Below are 20139 nucleotides of genomic sequence, written 5' to 3'. Positions count from 1 at the left end.
TATTTCGGGGCTCCCCCACAGGTCGGACCATGGGGCCCCTCCCCTAAATCAATAATAGAGTGACATGGGATAGATATCGCGGCCACTTTTTTAAATGTTTATTTTTTCAGGCATCTTTGGTAAACAGTAGGCCTATAGGTCAGTAGGAACTTTCTGTATAAAGATACATCTGAGTTAAACAGTATAAGGTCAGTAGGAACTTTCTGTATAATATACATCTGATTTAAACAGTAAGGTCAGTAGGAACTGTATAATAATATACATCTGATTTAAACATCATTGACAAATACAAACAAGTGGCTGTGTATTTGTTGTAACATGAAGGTATATTGTAGAACGTTATAGCCTATCATCATTGGAGTTCACACAACGGAACGGTTCACATATATATAACATTCTGTATAAAATAAAAGTAGCCTACAAAAAACAAATAAATAAAACACATCCTATAGGCTACATAGAGGATGCAATCAGGAGCTGCTTTGTAGGCCTATTATTTTATACGAGCGCGTCTCCTGGCATTCTTCTGCGCAAAGTCCTGTATAACAGTCTTTAAATCTATACTGCGTGCGCGTCGGCTCTCAATACTAAGGACTGCTAACCCAGACAGTCTCTCTTGCGACATTGTGCTCCTCAAATATGTCTTTATTAATTTAAGTTTTGAGAAAGATCTCTCAGCACTGGCAACAGTCACGGGTATAGTTAAAAACAATTTCAGTGCTGTGGCAACATCGGGGATACTTGGCAAAATGGACTGATTTTCAATGAGCAGGGTTTGTGCAAGGTCTTTGATTGTTCCACGCTCAATTTCTTTATAGTAGGCCTAAGAGCATTACGGAGGGACAGGATCTGGAAAGGAAACTCGGCTGACAGGTCGTCTTTATACTGGCCTGATAAAGCACTTGCGGACTCAGACAGATCCTTGTCTGTTGCGCGCAAAAGTTCGCGGGGAAGCAGAAAAGAAAATCGCTGTGCAACTTCGCTCATTCCAACAAATCGATTTTTGAGTTGGGCAACGACAATATCGATATTTGCGTAAAATACCGCCACTCTAAAATGCTCCCCTGGGTCTTGGAGCCGCTGGTCCTCGCAAAGCTCTGAAAAGTGCCTCTTTGTGCGCCTTGCGCGTCTGTCTTTGAAGAGACTGTGGACACCCCATGAGGATGCCAGGTCTTGCGCGTGCGCTTTTAAGCCATCAAACTCTCCTCGGAGTTGGGCAAGTGTATCGGTTGCGTTACCAAGCATTGCTGTCGCCTGTAAGAGGTCCACGTCTTTGCGCTGGAGAGCTTGGGACACAATGTTGACTGTTTCAAGGACCTTGCCCTGTATTACAGTCATTACAACAAACTCAAAGCTCTCCATGGCCTTTTTCAAGCCAGTCGCCTCGGCACGTTCCTCGCTTTTTTGGAGAGCAAGTCTATCTTAGTTAGCGCTTGCATAATGTCAGCATAACGGAACCGCAATGATTGGACGGCGTCTTGTCTTGATGCCCATCGTGTCGGGCATAGTCTCTTCAGTGTAGGCTGGCCAGCCTTGGGCACTGAGAGGTGTGTTTCCAAAAGCTCCCATCGTTTGATGCTTCCACTAAAGAATACATATAGCCTTTCAACAGTGTCGTAGAAGTCTTTTATCTCAGGTATATTTTGGCATGCGTCATTGAGTACAAGGTTTGAATGTACACTGCGTTGGGCTCTTTATCCCTTATGCGTTTTTGTACACCGGAGTAGACGCCACTCATATTGCTAGCCCCGTCATATCCTTGTCCGCGGCACTTCCCAAGTAGTATCCCCTTTCTCTCCATCGATTCGAGAATTTCTCTCTCGAGACCTGCAGCAGTTTGGTCTGTGACTGCATGGAAGCCCAAAAAACTTTCGTTTATTTTCACCTCTGTAGGGTTTCCATTTTCATAATTTGCTATAGTAACATATCTGAACACTTGACTCAGTTGGTCTACTTTTGAAATGTCCAGGGTAGTATCCATTATATCCATCCATCCATCCATCTTCTCCCGCTTATCCGTGGTCGGGTCGCGGGGGTAGCAGTTCCAGCAGAGAGCCCCAAACTTTCTTTTCCCTGGCGACATCAACCAGCTCTGACTGGGGGATCCCAAGGCGCTCCCAGGCCAGCGAAGAGATATAATCCCTCCACCTGGTCCTAGGTCTACCCCTTGGTCTCTTCCCAGCTGGACGTGCCTGGAACACCTCCCTAGGGAGGCGCCCAGGTGGCATCCTAACTAGGTGCCCGAACCACCTCAACTGGCTTCTTTCGACGCGAAGGAGGAGCGGCTCAACTCCGAGTCCCTCCCTGATGACCGAACTTCTCACCTTATCTCTAAGGGAGACACCAGCCACCCGGCGGAGGAAACCCATCTCGGCCGCTTGTATCCGCGATCTCGTTCTTTCGGTCATGACCCATCCTTCATGACCATAGGTGAGGGTAGGAACGAAAATGGCCCGGTAGACAGAGAGCTTTGCCTTCCGGCTCAGCTCCCTTTTCGTCACAACGGTGCGGTAAAGCGACTGCAATACCGCTCCCGCTGCTCCGATTCTCCGGCCCATCTCACGCTCCATTGATCCCTGACTCGAGAACAAGACCCCGAGATACTTGAACTCCTTCACTTGGGGTAAGGACTCATTCCCTACTTGGAGTGGACAGTCCATCGGTTTCCTGCTGAGAACCATGGCCTCAGATTTGGAGGTGCTGATCCTCATCCCAGCCGCTTCACACTCGGTTGCGAACCGATCCAGTGAGTGCTGAAGGTCGCAGACCGATGAAGCCATCAGAACCACATCATCTGCAAAAAGCAGTGGTGCAATCCTTAGTCCACCGAACTGCAGACCCCCCCCCCCACGACTACGCCTCGAAATCCGATCCATGTATATTACAAACAGGATTGGTGACAAAGCGCCGCCCTGGCGGAGGCCAACCCTCACCGGAAATGGGTCCGACTTACTGCCGAGGACCCGGACACAGCTCTCGCTTTGGGAGTACAGAGATTGGATGGCCCTGAGTAGAGACCCCCTCACCCCATACTCCCACAGCACCTCCCACAGTAACTCCCTGGGAACCCGGTCATACGCCTTCTCCAAGTCTACAAAACACATGTAGACCGGATAAGCGTACTCCCAGGCCCCCTCCAGGATCCTTGCGAGAGTAAAAAGCTGATCCGTCGTTCCACGACCAGGAGGGAATCCGCATTGTTCCTCCTCAATCTGAGGTTCGACAATCGGCCTGACCCTCCTTTCGAGTACCTTGGAGTAAACTTTCCCGGGGAGGCTGAGTAGTGTGATGCCTCTGTAATTGGCACACACCCTCTGATCCCCCTTTTTGAAAAGGGGGACCACCACCCCGGTCTGCCACTCCTTCGGTACCGTTTCCGACTTCCACGCAACGTTGATGAGACGTGTCAACCATGACAGTCCCTCAACACCCAGAGCCTTCAGCATTTCCGGGCGGATCTCATCCACCCCCGGGGCTTTGCCACTGTGGAGTTGTTTGACGACCTCAGTGACCTCCCCCCGGGAGATTGGCGTTGATCCCCCGTCATACTCCAGCTCTGCCTCTAACATAGAGGGCGGAGTTGTCGGGTTCAGGAGTTCCTCAAAGTGTTCCTTCCAACGTCCCAACACTCCATCAGTTGAGGTCAACAACGTCCCATCCTTACTGTACACAGCTTGGATGGTTCCCTGCTTCCCCCTCCTGAGGTGTCGGACAGTTTTCCAGAACAACTTTGGTGCCGCCCGAAAGTCCTTCTCCATGTCTTCTCCGAACTTCTCCCCCACCCGCTGCTTTGCCTCGGCCACGGATGAGGCTGCTGCCCTTCGGGCCTGTCGGTACCTTGCAACTGCTTCGGGAGTCCCCCGGGATAACAAATCCCTGAAGGCCTCCTTCTTCAGTCGGACGGCTTCCCTGACCACCGGTGTCCACCAGGAGGTTCGAGGGTTACCGCCCCTTGAGGCACCTAAGACCTTGAGACCACAGCTCCCCACCGCGGCTTCGGCAATAGAGGCTTTGAACACCGACCACTCTGGTTCAATGTCCCCAACCTCCACAGGAATGCCCGAAAAGCTCCGCCGGAGGTGTGAGTTGAAGGCCTCCTGAACTTGGGCTTCCTCCAGACGTTCCCAGTTCACCCGAACTACACGTTTGGGCTTACCGGGTCTATCCAGAGGCTTCCCCCGCCACTCGACCCAACTCACCACCAGATGGTGATCAGTTGACAACTCCGCCCCTCTCTTTACCCGAGTGTCCAAAACATACGGCCTCAGGTCCGATGATACGATAACGAAATCGATCATGGACCTTCTGCCTAGGGTGCTCTGGTACCACGTACACTTATGAGCATCCTTATGTTCGAACATGGTGTTTGTTATGGCCAATCCATGACTAGCACAGAAGTCCAGTAACAAACCACCACTCCGGTTCAGATCAGGGGGGCCGTTCCTCCCAATCACGCCCCTCCAAGTGTCTCCATCATTGCCCACATGTGCGTTGAAGTCTCCCAGCAAGACTAAGGAGTCCCCTTCAGGAGCCCCATACAGGACTCTTTCCAGGGTCTCCAAGAAGGCCGAATACTCTGAACTGCTGTTGGGTGCATAAGCACACACAACAGTCAGAGTTTTCCCCCCCATAACCCGCAGGCGTAGGGAGGCGACCCTCTCGTCCACTGGGGTAAACTCCAACAACGAAGCACCTAACCGGGGACTTGTGAGTATCCCCACACCCGCCCGGCGCAACTCCGGAGAAGAATAGAGTCCAACCCCTATCCAGAAGTAAGGTTCCAGAGCCGACGCTGTGCGTAGAGGTGAGCCCAACCAGATCCAACTGGTACCGCTCCACCTCCCGCACAAGCTCCGGCTCCTTCCCCCCAGAGAGGTGACGTTCCACGTCCCCAAAGCCAGCTTCTGCCGCCCGGGTCTGGTCCGTCGAGACCCTCCGCTTTCACTGCCACCCGTCTGGCAGCGCACCCGACCCCATCGATGTTTCCCGTAGGTGGTGGGCCCGCGGGACAGAGAAGCGGAGGTGTTGCCCACGTTGCCTTTTCGGGCTGGGCCCGGCCGGGCTCCGTGGCAAGCCCGGCCACCAGACGCTCGCCGACGAGTCCTCCTTCTGGGCCTGGCTCCAGAAGGGGACCCCGGGCTTCCTCCGGGCCGGGTATCCTCACTTCTTGTTTTTCCTTTCATGAGGTCTTTTGAACCAATCTTAGTCTGGCCCCTTGCCTGAGACCAATTTGCCATGGGAGACCCTACCAGGAACACAAGGTTCCAGACAACACAGCCCCCAGGTTCATCAGGGCCAGTATCCATTATAATCGAATATAATTCTGCATTCTGTATGTCTGTAATGATTGTGTCCTGCACTTTTTTCGATAGCAATGAAATTATTTCGTTTTGAGGTTGAGGACTTAGGTAGTGCACCTTCTTTTTGCTTTCAATAAGCCTTTGCAGAACTGGATCATAACGCGCCATAAGTTCTATGGTAGATAAGAAATTACCATTATCTATATCACCTATTTTCTCTCTGTGACCCCGGAAAGCAGAGTTGCGAGAGGCCAGTGTTAGTGTAACATCAGTTATTCTGGTTAGGACCTCGGTCCAAAACCCCACCTCTCTCTTAAACTCAGATGATATTTGCGCGTCAATGGTCAGATTATTTTTCCACGTATCATACACGACACATGCTGCCAAATGAGAGCGAGAGAATTCGTGTTCCTTAATCTTTTTAGAGAGACCCTGCCAATCATTTATTCCTATTCTCCACGCATGGTGGAGGTGATGGGCAGACGGTCTGTCACCGAACAGCCAGCACTGCTCACAGTACACCCGGTCCATAGATGGCGAGTAACATAGCCACTTGCGTGGAATTCTACATCCAATTTTGGATGTTTTGTTATAGAACTCTTTTGAAAAGCACCTTCCCTTCCCATCCCTTTTGAATGGCCCTTCAGGCTTGCATGGCCCGTTATTCAGAATGTACCGTTTAACATCATCGTCTTCTAAATCTACAGGGAATTTCCCCCTATCAGTAGGGTATTCAGTCACAGAGTTGTCGCTGGCCAACGTGTCCCTGGGGTGGGTGGGAGCTGCTGTCACTGTCGGGGCACGGCTAGCTGGCTGGGCAACCTTGGCTATGTCTGAACTGGCCTCGGAGGGGGCACAGCTGACTTCTTGCTGACCTGCAAAAAGGAACGGATTATATTCCAATTCCAATGTAACCTGTAGCATACTGACTCGTACTGTTTATGGCGATTGGCGAATAAAACTTTCTATTATTCTAACCTGTCTCGAAGCGTGAGGCACGACTAGCTGGCTCGGCTGTAACGGGGCTGCTGGGGTCTGTGGGGGCACGGCTAGCTGGCTGGGCAGCCTTGGCTATGCCTATTTCTGAACTGGCCTCGGAGGGGGCACAGCTGACTTCTTGCTGACCTGCAAAAATGAACGGATTAGATTCCAATTCCAATGTAACCTGTAGCATACTGGTTATGGCGAATAAAACTTTCTATTATTCTAATGTCTAACCTGTCTCGAAGCGCGAGGCACGACTAGCTGGCTCGGCTGTAACGGGGCTGCTGGGCTGTCTCCCTGGACTCGGAGCTGGGGGCCGGGGGGGTTGCTAGCGGTCTATCTGCAGTAACGTTAGAGTCTACGTCTACCTTTGCTGCCTGCCGGAACAATGACGTTATTTTAGGTAGTTTTGCCCTCTCCTGTTCGGCTTTCGCTCTCATTTTGCTTTTCTGAGCACCGCTTGGGTAGTGGCGCTTCATTTTTCATGTTTACCGGCAACGCAACTAATGAACGTTATTTATATGAGCAATGCTTCCCGCTTTGTTTTGAACGCTGCCCAGCCTGCCAATGAACATTAGTTATCAGCCGGCTAGCCCTATCGCAGGTGAGCAAATAATTATAATGATACACTGTTGTACTACTACAGGCAGCGTACACATGACGTAGCAACATAGCAGGGAGGGGGGGCCCCGCCCTCTGCGCCCTGTTCCCGCGTTACGAAATCTAAGAGGATAGCCTACAGTGGGGGCGGGGCAGGGCCCCCTAAGCTCCGGGGCTCCCCCGCACCCCCCGCGGTGCGGGGGAGCTACGCCACTGGCTGCAACCTGTCTGGCCCAGACCCACAACCCTGCCCGGATCTGACTCTCACCTGGAAACCCCAGGAGGGCCGACGGCACCCCCCCCCTCTCCAGGCTCCCCTGGCTAACAACAGCCACTCAGCTGGATATCAGCCACCAAGCTTGAGGATTAACTACCGCACTGGCCCTGTCTCTTTAATACTAGATACATTTTATACAACGCTAATCCTTAACATCAACTCTTTCTTCCTTTTGTTTTGACTCTCGTGATGGACAGTCCTTTCCACTGGGTCAAAGCAAGAGCCTTCATGGCAGGGGTGAACACATTGTTCTCTTTTTCTTCTTTCCTTACTGTGAACTGAATGTATCAGCTAGACTAATGGGGGAAATACATAGCCTTGTTTTTCTGTCGCTTGCTTCTTGTACGTTTGCACATTCATGTTACATGAGGATGAGAGAATACGATACAAGAGTACAAGACCCTCCAGCCGTACTGTACTGAGAGCCCGCAGACTGTAGCAGCTCTGAGGGGATGAGATAACCATTCACTATTGTGAGAAAAGGCGGTCAAAGCTTTTTTTTTTTTCCCTTGTTCTCTTTCCCTCTCTCTCTCTCTCAATATAAAACGCTGGAGCAGTGGTTGCAGAAATAGTCCTGTTTCTATAATTAGATGTAAACAGACAAACCAGACTCTCAAGCTTGCTCTGTCCCACTGGCCCCACGGCCTCCTGGGAAGCAAGATGTGTGAGTGTAGTGCCAGTCTGCGTGCGTGTGTATATGTGTGTGTTTATGCGTGTGTGATTGTGTGTGTGTGTGTGTGTGTGTGTGTGTGTGTGTGTGTGTGTGTGTGTGTGTGTGTGTGTGTGTGTGTGTGTGTGTGTGTGTGTGTGTGTGTGTGTCTACTTGCAATGCACCAGCAAGTGTATGACAGCATGTGACAGCATGCATCTATTCTTGCTGTCGCTCTCCTCCTCTTTCTCTCGGCCTGTCTGTCTCTTTGTCATGCACACACACAAACTCTCTCAGTCCCCTCCCCCACATTCACCAGAGGGTAGGTCAGTGGCCATGCATTTCAAGCAGAAGAAGCTAATGCATGCAGCACCGGCAGACAAACACACATCTGTTGCTGAGGAGCCAGTCATTTGCCCCAGATCTTCAGGACACTTACTGTATGAGAAAGAGGAGGCAGTGTAGCCTAGTGGTCACACCAGGCAGAGGGGACAAGGAAAAACATGGAAAATGAGGTGGACAGACGGACAAATTCAAAAGAGAGTGGAGGTGCAGGGGGTATAGACATAAGATCATCAATGATAGAACATGAATAAATGAAAGAATTTGTGGTGTAACACAAATGATTTGACAAATAAAACCGAATGGGAGGGGGCAGGATTTTCATTCTGATCAATGTCAATAGGAGCACAGGAAATCCATGCAAGAGGGAGGAAGCCAAAAAAAGGAGGAAGAGAGAGAGCAACAAGTTCCCTTTGGATCGTGGGCTAGGCAGCTGGTTCAATTGTCCCGCGAGACTTATTAAAATGGAATTCCTGATGCTAATCTTTGTTTTCTTGCAAAAGGGCTGACACATCCTTGAGAGGCATGTATATTTAATGGCAAATCTCTGCATACATTTAGCAGCACACCTCATTGTTTGGTACCGTGTGTCACTAGCGCCCCACTGTTCACACTGACAGTCGCCAACATTGTGGCCCAGTATTTGAGTTCATCTGCTCAATCCTATGGATCATAGTCTGCTATTTGAAAGGAGTGGGGAAGCCTAGTGTACAGACAAAAAGGAAGCTCAGTAGAGGAACAACTGCTGAATTGTATAATCGTTTCCCTTTAAAAAATGAATCCCATACATTAACAATTTGTTATTGCTAGCATAGAAACTTCAGTCTGTTCTGATGTAGAATTCCAGGCTGAATGCTTAACTGTTGTCTGACAGATGCAGAATTGTGATTTTTGACAACATCTCTAATATGTAGAGAAATAGTGCAACATTTGGAAAAATTTGAACGCTACAAAAGTTGCATCACGTACATAAAACCCTGCCATGAACAGCAAGCAGCATATCCAGGGATAGACTCAGGCGTTAGAGGGTTAACAATGCACCTGTCTGGGCCTCACAGCGAACCACAGGGTGCCTCGGATCTAGTGGGGGTGTCTGGAGAACACAGACTAGCACACACGCACACACAGGAAAAAAAACACCCACCCACCCAAACATTACCACACACACACGCACTTATAGTATTGTCACTGACCACAAATCTGCTCACAACAATAGGGCAACGGCCCTTTTTTGTTCTTTTCACTGAACGATTACAATAATAAATTTGAAATTAAAAAAACAAGTAATCTGGATTTTCTGCTTGAGCCGTTAATAATGTCTAACAGCTGTCACATGCAATACAGCCATGCACTGAGGTGGGCCTGGGGCTGTCTGATGAGGGGCAGCCTGATACTGGGAGAAGGAGGGAGAATGAAGGGAAAAAAAGACAGACAGAGAAAACAGAGAGATCCAAATCACAAACAAAACAGAAGTGGTTGACTTTGGGCAACTGTATTAATCTATTCAACCTTGCAACAATACATTTTCAGTCCAGTGTTTTTCCATTTTTTCTGCGTGTGTGTGTGTGCATGTGTGTTCTTCATGGGAAGCAAACAAAAAATGTTCCTAGCCACTTCAAATTGTAATGCAACTTCTCACTTCGCTTGTGTTGAGTGTAAAAATAGACGGGAAGGTTTTTGAAATCTAATGCTCTGAAATCCGATACAGGAAGGTATTACTCTGGTCGTCACTCTCACCCGTGGGTCTCCTTTGTATTTGTCCTGCGTACACGCCCCACGCTCGAGGCCAGGGCTCTGTGGCACCATGCCACACGGTGTAGTATGGGTGGCGGTCTGTTTGAAGAGCCTGTCTATGAGGCGGCATGGTTACTTACTAGCTAAATTCCTCTTACAAATTGAGACCCTCGCCTCTCAACTTAGGCCATTTTAAAACAGTTCTGACGTCAAATCTGTCTGTTACCTGAGTTTAATGATTTACACGTGCTGTTACTTGTTTTTTTTACTACTAGATATTTGGCACCTGGTATAATGATCTAAATAGTGATAAGATATGGCGGAGTTTGTTACAGATGCCCAGGAAAAATTGGTGACTGCAATCTACCAAAGGTATTTGAAAAATATGCAAGGGATTTACCCTTTGAAAGTAATTGACTGCCTTGCAAGTCATTTGGGCTTCCAGTGGTAGTGTCAGTGGAAGGTGACAGATGGCGGCGGCACTGGGCAAGTTGCTATTTCAGCCAGGTGTAGGATGCCAAGCAACACCTTCACTATTCAGGGGGACTCCTGTGACATCGTGGCTGAACCGTGTCATCTCACAACAATCCACAAACGAGCCTGACAACAGGCCAAGGTTCTCACTATGTTTTGCAGAGCCGGAGAGAAAGACAGAGGGAGTGCACAAGGCTAGAGTCAAATGAAATTGGCCTGAGACCCACATTCTGTCACTGAACTGCCACCACAGTGGCTCTCTGATACAAATGGCCTTTTAATGTAATATTTAACATGGGGTATTCAGCATATCAGTTTTCTTTGCAATATGGTAAGGCTCACCTCTTGAATTTCATACATTAAACCCCTTTAATGTAAACCGCACACATGCACACTCAAATAGTATTATTAATCAAGCTATTTTCAATTATAGTATTGTATCTTTTTTTTGTGTGCAAATTGTCTATGTCTTGTTGGCTTAAATGGCGTGCTCCATATCTATCTAAATTATTTATGTTCAACTCCTAATTGTTAAATATATATAGAGAAAGGAAAGTATTGACTTTCAGTGAGACTGTGTGCTGTACAACACACTCCATCCAACACTTTTGTCTGGGGTCAGCAAGGATGGTGGGGTGAGTAAAGCTAGGGGAAACAGGGTACAATCTGTGAGTGCTCACAACACAAGAGCTTCAAGGCCAAAAAGAAGAAGCCTCCCTTCTCACAAACAACCCACTCACTACTGAGGTTTATTCTTTTAAAGACCTGGGTTGTAACCATCTCTTTGCTCACTCCACACCTGTGTTTGCCTTTGAAGCGTCTTCTCAACAACCATAGAGCCATGGGATACTCCAGCAATGAGACATTCAATAAAAGTCTCAGTAAAGTTATTTATTCCCCTTTGGAAAAAAAAGAAGGAGAAGGCAGACAGCATAGCTAACCTTTGAAGGGGGAAGCTTCTCTGATATCCAGCTAGGACACACAAAACAAGGGAATGACAGGGACATCCTACCAGAAAACAATAAAGGGGGTGGAAGGGACTGTTTTTTATCTTTAACAGCAGCCGTAAAACGCACACAAAGCTGGGGTCTGCAACAATGGCCCGGGGCAGGGGAGGGTGGCTAAAACAGAGGTGGCAGGAAGACCACCGCTTCCCAGACACAAGGGTCTTCCTGCTGGAAAGAAAGGAGACTGAAAAATGGAGGGGAGGAGAGAGAGGAAAGCTTTACGGAAAAGGAGACAGGGGACAAGTAAAGGAAGGGGAGGCAGAGCGAGCTAGATGACACAAATATGACCTTTCATTACATGGGGTGTTTAGAACAGAGCTCAGCCATGGACCGCCTCTGAACCCCTGCTGCTTTCACACAGCCACACCTCAGCCAGAGCACACTGATCAGAACAATATGGCTGAAAGATGAGCTCGCAGCCATAAATGCCAGCGGTAAAGACAGCTTCACTGTTTCTCCTGCTTTGACACTATCCAACGTCTGAATCCAGGCCTCACAGCCAAGTAAAGACTGTCTCCAACTCTGTACCGGAGCCAGCAGGAGATAAAATTACTATTTCAAAGTCCTTGTAAATGAACTGGCTGAATGAATCAGCATTATATGAGTTTACAGGTCTCTCTCTGTATCAGCAAGCACACAAAGAGAAGATGCTTCAATGTCACATTCCCAGAACCTAGTGCAAACATAAATCGACCACCTGACATGCATTACAAATGACTGGCTTGTAGTAGGCGAAGATGGACACAGGCAAATGCACACTGACAGAATCTCTACCGGTTCTAAGCTAACATGCTCCAGTGAACAACAGGGTAGGAGCGTGTGTCTGTTGTTGCCTGATTGCAACCAAAAAGTGTGCACAACAAAAAGAAAGGAGATTTCCTCCCCGAAATATGTTGACGATTCTGTAACACGCCAAGGAACAATGTTGAGGGAGGGTGTTGCAACCTCCATCCTTTTTCTTTTTTTTTGCAGCGAGGGTGAAGAGAGCGCTCACAATAAATACCTCTGCAAAGTCAGAGGAGCCTTTTCAAGGAGCCACATCAGAAACCTGCCTCTGAATGCATTTTTACATCAACCCTGAAATATTCATGCTCTTTGTAAAGTATTCATGTGAACCAGTGTGCAAGTTAGTCCCCAGGGGGAAAGTGCAAAAAACTGAAGAGATCCAACACACTCAGTTGTGCTAATGTTGCTAGCATACGGGACACTTGAAGGGACGCTAATAATGACCGGCCCTGTCAATATGAACAACAATCTGGGAGCAGTTTGGTCAGAAAACCGACGAGCATTTGACTGGTCTTACATGGTGTAACTGACCTGTGTTCATTTGGGTAAGCTACATCAAATAAGACAGATGTAATTAGTCATTACTGTTAAATAAAATAACAAGTATACATTGTGTATTAAACTTTATGGACATAATAGAGAAACATGTTTTTGTCTTTCGTGATTTTTTTTCCGTCTTTCGTGGTTTTGATGAATCTTGAAAAAATACGTAATGAATATTTGTGAAAAATGCTTTGTGTCTCAGCTACCTATTTGCGTTATGACATGCTTGACATTTTCAAATAATATTAAGACAATAAATCAGATGTAGCACATCAGCAGGACCAAATATCAAAATAATTCTAACGGCGCCTGGAGGGGATTTAGATATTATGGGAACTCAAATTATTCTCCATGTTAATTCAATAAAATAAATCCTTAAATGTAGGAAATTAAGTCATTTTTAGATCTTGAGGATATTAGATAGACTTCTCTACGGTCACGCCCATGTGTTACTGACGAGGCTGGGGAGAACAATAAACCACCTGTGCTGCTCATTGAACAGTGATGACATTTGGAGGGTAGGCCTTCGTGTTGGTGCGGCACAATAATACAAAAGAAACTGCAAATCTGGTTGGGGAGCACCTGTACCCTGTAGCCAGCATTACCCTTCATGCTCTCAACAAAACATCCATAAGAGAAGAACACATACAGACGCAGGCGATCTGTGTGTGTGTGTGTGTGTGTGTGTGTGTGTGTGTGTGTGTGTGTGTGTGTGTGTGTGTGTGTGTGTGTGTGTGTGTGTGTGTGTGTGTGTGTGTGTGTGTGTGTGTGTGTGTGTGTGTGTGTGTGTGTGTGTGTGTGTGTGTGTGTGTGTGTGTGTGTGTGTGTGTGTGTGTGTGTGTGTGTGTGTGTGTGTGTGTGTGCTGCCAAAGTAAACATGAATGGTGTGTGATGAATGGTGAACATTGCCCATGAATTCTCCTGAATGACAAAATAAAACATCATTTTTTTTTTTGCATAATTTTGCAAATGAATCCTTCACAATCAAATGAATTTCAATTACATCTTGAATTAACCTGCCATAATACTTCTAATAGAATAACCATTTGATAACATATTTAAAATATATAGACTATATAAACAAATACAATCTAATGTAGAATACAAAAACATTGGTAAATGTTACTTTCGTGCTGTATTCAACCGCCTACAACAACCACCTACACTGGGCCCACTTGTAATATTGGCTGATATGTTACATAAAATAACTTTTAAACGCTAAAAATTCCCTGCTTCCTTGTGACCCTAGATTTCTCAGCGGCTGCATGATAAACATGTGTTTTTTTGAAGAACCGTCAACAATATTTTCAAAGCAAATGGTTTCAGAAGCATAACTGTTTCATGCAACCAGTATGCCACTGTTGTGACATATTTAAATATGTTTTGTGTTACATGGGTGGGGAATAATAAAAGCAAGACAGTGTATTCTGATCCAGTCATATAAGTGCTTCATTTAAACTCTTTTTTGTTTGTTTCTTTCTAAACACGAAATAAGGGATTATATTTTATTTAATAAAATCTAACACCAGATATCTTAGCACATTATAATAATACAAAAAATGATCATTAAGCATGATTATAACCATTACATTTTTGTTTTAAAAGTTATTGTATGTGTCCACACCCATATTTTAACAGCTGTTAATCTGTTCAGCAGTCTTAAGGCTGAGTTATATATTCAGACTGTTCTATCTGGCGACAAAATGTGAACCCATGTTTGTTAAAGTGCACATTTGGGTACATAAGATACTCAAGTTACTTGTTAAACCTGATGCATGCACTGTGAACACATTTGCACCCTGACACTTTGAAGCCCAATATGGAAGGAGGATTTCAGTACTGCTCCTCTTCCTCATCATACTAACCTATGCAGACCTGATCACCCAGCTCCATGGCTCTGGGTATGGCCCAGGGCTAATTTATTTATTTATTTTCGTTGAGCAATGGCAATGGTGTGACACTTGTCAATTTAACGTGAAGTGACACAATCTCATTTCAGATTCAGCCCCAAAGCCAGTGGGAAACCAGTGCCAGTGTGGTCTGTCCAACTTCCTCCAAACTAAAACGGATGTCAAATGCAACTTTTAAATACAATGGCATTTACATAACTTATTAAATGGCTATTTGTTCAACTAAGATGTCTTTATTACCTTTGAGGTATTTGAGCTGTAAATGTTGATTCAGCTTAATCAAAATTTCTGATCGTAGGCCTTGTGTAAATCAAATTTCGCCTGATTTATTAGCTGATATTTGAATAGGGAAACACTGTCAACAGCCACACCGAAGCAATCATTTATATAAAATGGAAAACACCGTAAAATTATTCTCTTTTGAGCAAAACATCACCTGCTTTGTAGGCTACTTCACCACAGGCATAGCACTCAACGCTGATAAATGTACAGGGTTAAATGTATAGTGCACCATAATAAGAGCATTTGAAACAAGAGCCAGCTTTAAGATAGCATGTTGTTAGAAACAGATATTTCAGTTGCATTCTTGTATGACAATAAAACCTCTTACTAACCTGAGTGAGGAGCCATTGGTATGTGCGAGGGGTAATATTTCCCCGGTGTGAAGTGACCGCCGTGCTGTACAGAGCCGTGGCCCGAGGGAGCGATCCGAGAGGCGGCTCGGTGCACCAGGGCGCCCCGCTCTGATAGGAGGTGAGCCGGAGCAGCAAAATCTCGTCCTTCCATTCCGAAGAATGTTGAGTAATCCGAAATCCGGATAGGGCAGGGCAGGAAAATCAAATGCAACCCATATAATAATCCTTTCCTTCAGATCTATGTGTTGCATTCAGTCGATCGCAGGCTTCCCCAGCCAAACACGTAGCCCCCGATCATCTTTTCTGTCAAAGAAATCCAGTTTCATTATCAAGAAAAATGGTAAGCCCTGTTAGGAATTGCAATATGCAGACATAGCTACTGACAGTGCAGTAAAAATGTAAAAGACAACAAATTATTAGTACCGCTCCATTAAAATGAATTGTAGCCCAGTATACAATCTGTCATATCAAGGCGTCTCCTGTATTATGCGTACACTGAAATCAACCCTTTCGACCTAAAACCGATGGTGCAAAAATATCACCGCAGATAGAAACGGCAGGCGAGGCGTCCACAAGCCCACTGAGCCGGGCTCTCATTCAGCTCTATTGATCAGCCTGGGATACAGGCCTAATATGCATCATATGGGACGAGCCCTTCATATCCCACAGACACAACGAGCAGATTATCAAATGTAAGGTTTCCATATAACCCATTGTATTCAGTAAGGTTCATATTATATTGTATCATAACAATTGATTCAACAACCACGTCAGCAGCTGCCAGCTGTCACTCTCTCTAAAAACCATGAAAAAACAAACGTGCATTTTGTTTTTAAATGAAATCGTGTATGCTGCAACAAATATAAAATCGCCTCATATTGTAAAAGGAGAAAGAGTGGTGTCCAGTGTGGGCTGGTTAAAATGATTGAAGCCTTCTCAGCCATCTCAAGGTGAACAACGTTGCCTGCCTTCTCCTGCTCGTCCTATTGTCTCGGTTTGATACGGGCGTTTTTCTGCTTCCATAACTTCCATCCAGCTCTCATTACACACCACATGTTCACATTCTGCACTACAGTGATCGTATATATAAGCCCCAAAAATCACCTAAATATACAATATGTTGCACTATCTACAAAATGGTTTATTTATAATAAAACATTCAATTGAAAAAAATGCATAATGCATCGAACAATTTGCACAACGAACCTGTTATTTTTGGTTAAATAGAGTTTATAAACCATCCGTAAAGCAAGTCATGATATTCAAATAAGACTATAATTAATATAGCTCTCCATAACAGAGATGCATCAACTCCTGAAAGACATGGACCCTGTCTGTGCGTGTGTGTGTGTGTGTGTGTGTGTGTGTGTGTGTGTGTGTGTGTGTGTGTGTGTGTGTGTGTGTGTGTGTGTGTGTGCGCGCGTGCGTGCGTGCGCGAGTGTGTGTGCATGTGAATAACTGCACTCTCACTGTCTTCATCTGCGTTGACCTATTTCAGGTCAGGTAATCAAATGGAGTAGTATACACATTATATTGGCTAGTCGACAAAAAAAACCAATTTTTTTTAAATGAAATGCAATTTCACTGTTAAAATATATGTTAGTCCTAACAGAAATCATCGTTTTTCTGCCTGTGAGTAATTACAAACAAAGCAGGCAAACAGAAGGCCATTGTATAGGTCCAAATGAGTATACGTTTGAAAGAAAATGCAGTTATTCTCAATACAGTAGACTACAGCTATAGCTACTATTATGTGTGGTTTTACATTTTTATTATCTCAATTTGGGGTCCCTACAGGGTTTCGAATTGGTTGCAGGGGGTGTTAAAAAATAAAAAGAAATGAGTGGTTTTACCATAAATAGGCTATAATTAATTATAACAAATATATATAGGCTAAAGTGTGTAAGAATGGAATATTTGTTTAAATACATGCTATTTTACTTCAAGCACTATTATCTCCACATGTAGCCAGTTACAGCCGAGCCTCCAATTCAGTGCCACATCAACAACAATAAAATCCTTCCATACGGAGCTGCCCGAGATCAAATCTCCTCCACTGAGGCTTCCTGAGCTAATGTGCTGCATGCATGTAGGTCCTTTAACGTGAACACTTTTAAGAAGCCTTGCTGTTGCCTGCATGAAGGCTGATTATTCACTTTGAGGACTGTGTAGAGATCCAAGGTGAATGGCCGCCCGTCAGCAGGACTGTCTTTGTTTCCGCACTGAGACAGTGCTTTGCAGTCAGCCATTACCTTCCCCCTCGCCATGCTGTTGAATTCAGCCCCCTCTGTATGTCCACTAACATCCTCACGAAAAAAATATTTAACATTTACCAGGCTGTGAAGAGACCGCTGTTTTGTATATGTTCGAAGGGTAGCCTACAATCATATGAATTAAATATCGGCAGCGTAAAAACAAACGGAGGTTTCTCCCAGCCTCCACTGTGCAGATATCCTCACAAATATACGCTTTAATTTGTTTTAACCGTTTAAATGATCGACGCCCCTAATGTAATTCATTAAGCAGCTGTCAATTGCATTTACAGAACCCAATCGAAAGCAGAAACGCAGATAATAAATCAAATTACGCTGTATAGTTCGGACTCGCGCTGAGAGGCAGGCGGCCCTCCGCGACTGAGCTGGCCGGCAGGGAGTGCACCTATGCCGGGTCGGGTCGAAACAAGTCTTCCGCTCAACAAATGCAAGTTACACGCTAATAGTGTATTGCAATATAAATAAAACAATAGTCAGTCCCCCACTGACCAGTTCACAAAAATATCTACATTATTTTAAACAATTTGTAAATGCTCGAACTCGCCTATTGATAAAAAAAAAAGACAGCCTTGCACCATTGTAATAGCATAATTCAAAATAAAACAACATGCAAATAAATCCAATCAATAGTCCGATTTTTTTAATAATTACGAACATGCTTCCAATGCCAACATATATTGAAACCATTTAAATTGTTAGAAATGCTCATATTATATATGGACCACCTAATATTAATAAAACTAGGCTATAATATGTTATAATAGAAACTATTCAGTGGGATGTATTTTGTGTCAGCTCAATACATTAAATGATCGATGTATTTCTCATAGGATACACCTCATACATCCTGTTGTGTTATTTTGTAAATTATAGCACTGCACCTGGTAAAATAAAATGCATGTCATAGCGTGTTGGACTAAATTACAACCTCTGTCTTCTTTAAAAGAGGAAACAGGCCTTAATAAATTGTATTCAATACAAAAATTGAATATAAAAATGACTACTTACTGGTATGTTAAATCCTTGCATAACAATACATTATAAAATCACAAAACACAGGGTGGAAAGGAGTAAGGCCAAGTGCGACGCCCATTTAAAATCAAAATCTGAATAAACCATGTGGCTAGAGTGAAATCCTACAATATTTCCATCTGAGGCTGTGCTGTAGCCTGCTGGTTCAGTCTATGGAAGCTGTGGAACTAGGGCTTCCGGCCTGGCTGGATCGCGGCTCGGATCTCCGAGCAGCGGTTTCTCTCCCGGTGCAACTGCGTACCTCGCGTCTCGGGGCAGGGTAAACACGCCCTCCCATTGGTCGGATACCTGCATGTTAATTAGCTCGTGCCGCCCGCCCGGAGATACAGAAAGTTCTGATTGGCCGGTAGCACAGGCCAATAGTGTGATGACTGGCAATGCTAAACAGAGAGAAAAGCGCCAGATTTAAAGCATGGGATGGTCTGAATCATTCACAACTCAGAGCAGCTTGGGAACAGCTAAACATGTAGATAATAAAAAAGTCTACAGCCCCTAATGAAAAAGTAAATACAATCAATCAGAATGTGCAATTCTATTCATGCATGCTTAAAACCCCAAACTTACATTACAATGGATAATGCAAAAAAATATATTAGAACCGAACAATTAGGCTAAATTACCTTACCTTTATTACATTTAGAAAACTCTAGCCTAGAACCCTGAACACATCTCAAAAGGTCATAGTAATATAAATAGCCTAATTAGATACAAACATACTGACAAACAAAAAAAAATATTTTTTAAAGGTGCAGTTTTACGTACATGTGCTTAGTGCTTTGAAAAAGACCCAAATGAATGACTTTGATACATCAAAAAGATTGATACCATATTTAAAATGGTTTTGAATGTTTACATCCCTTCCTTTACTGTGACTTGTTGCTTAAGAGTCCTCAACTATTTATGGTGCTGAATAATAAAACTACAAAATATATTAAAACAAATATCTAATCATTAATGCCACACTGATTTTAAAGCTGACCAAATCTAAATACAACTTAATTGAAATGAAGTACAGCTGACTTTTTTGTAATATAAAACTGAACTAGCTCTGTTTAAGATTTATGTTTGTTTTTCATCTGAAAACACCTTTTTGAAAAACACTTTTGCTAACAATTTAAGGCATTTATGACATTTACAGTCTAATTTCTCCTTTTTTAAAACCACTAGAGGCGTTTTAACGAGTGCTTTTAAAGCCACTTTCTTGAAACTCTACACTGAATCATGCAGACAAGACTGTAATTGTAATATTTCCATCATGTTATTACTATGGACTTGGTTATTACATTATGCTAAATGTTTACAAATGAATCCCTCCCTGTATGTACGCTTCTGATTGGCTGGCGCTGTGCCAGAGCATTGTCAGTCACAAAGTGTAAACAAGACTCTGATTGGCTGTTGGCCAGTCCGCATTGGGCTGACTGAAAAAAAGAGGCAATAACTGGCCCTGCGGTTTCAAGGCGTCCCTGGTTAGATGATGAAAGGGGATAAGAAGAGTCGGTTTCAAGGCACCCCAAAGGCGGACCCCCATTGGCCCTGACGCCATATGAGTCAAGCGTGAATCAAAGGGAACACTGCAGAGAGAGGGAAATTATA

At 44.9% G+C, this 20139-nt stretch overlaps 1 protein-coding gene across 3 annotated transcripts in view; it reads right to left on the bottom strand.

Moving 5' to 3' along the window:
* LOC117450937 (BAH and coiled-coil domain-containing protein 1) overlaps window positions 1–18737 on the bottom strand; it is a 68633-nt gene extending 49896 nt beyond the window's left edge. For all 3 annotated transcript variants that reach the window (XM_071204036.1, XM_071204038.1, XM_071204037.1), the window contains exons 1-2: window positions 18523–18737; window positions 15221–15544 (exon numbers count right to left, since the gene is read on the bottom strand). In XM_071204036.1, the coding sequence (XP_071060137.1) occupies window positions 15221–15392 (172 nt within the window). In that variant the 5' untranslated portion in view covers window positions 15393–15544; window positions 18523–18737. The remainder of the gene's footprint in view (window positions 1–15220; window positions 15545–18522) is intronic.
* Between the last annotated feature and the right edge of the window lie 1402 nt (window positions 18738–20139).

Source organism: Pseudochaenichthys georgianus, chromosome 8 (assembly GCF_902827115.2).
Source record: "Pseudochaenichthys georgianus chromosome 8, fPseGeo1.2, whole genome shotgun sequence".
Classification (NCBI taxonomy): Eukaryota; Metazoa; Chordata; class Actinopteri; order Perciformes; family Channichthyidae; genus Pseudochaenichthys; species Pseudochaenichthys georgianus.
This window is presented reverse-complemented; position numbering and strand designations above follow the sequence as displayed.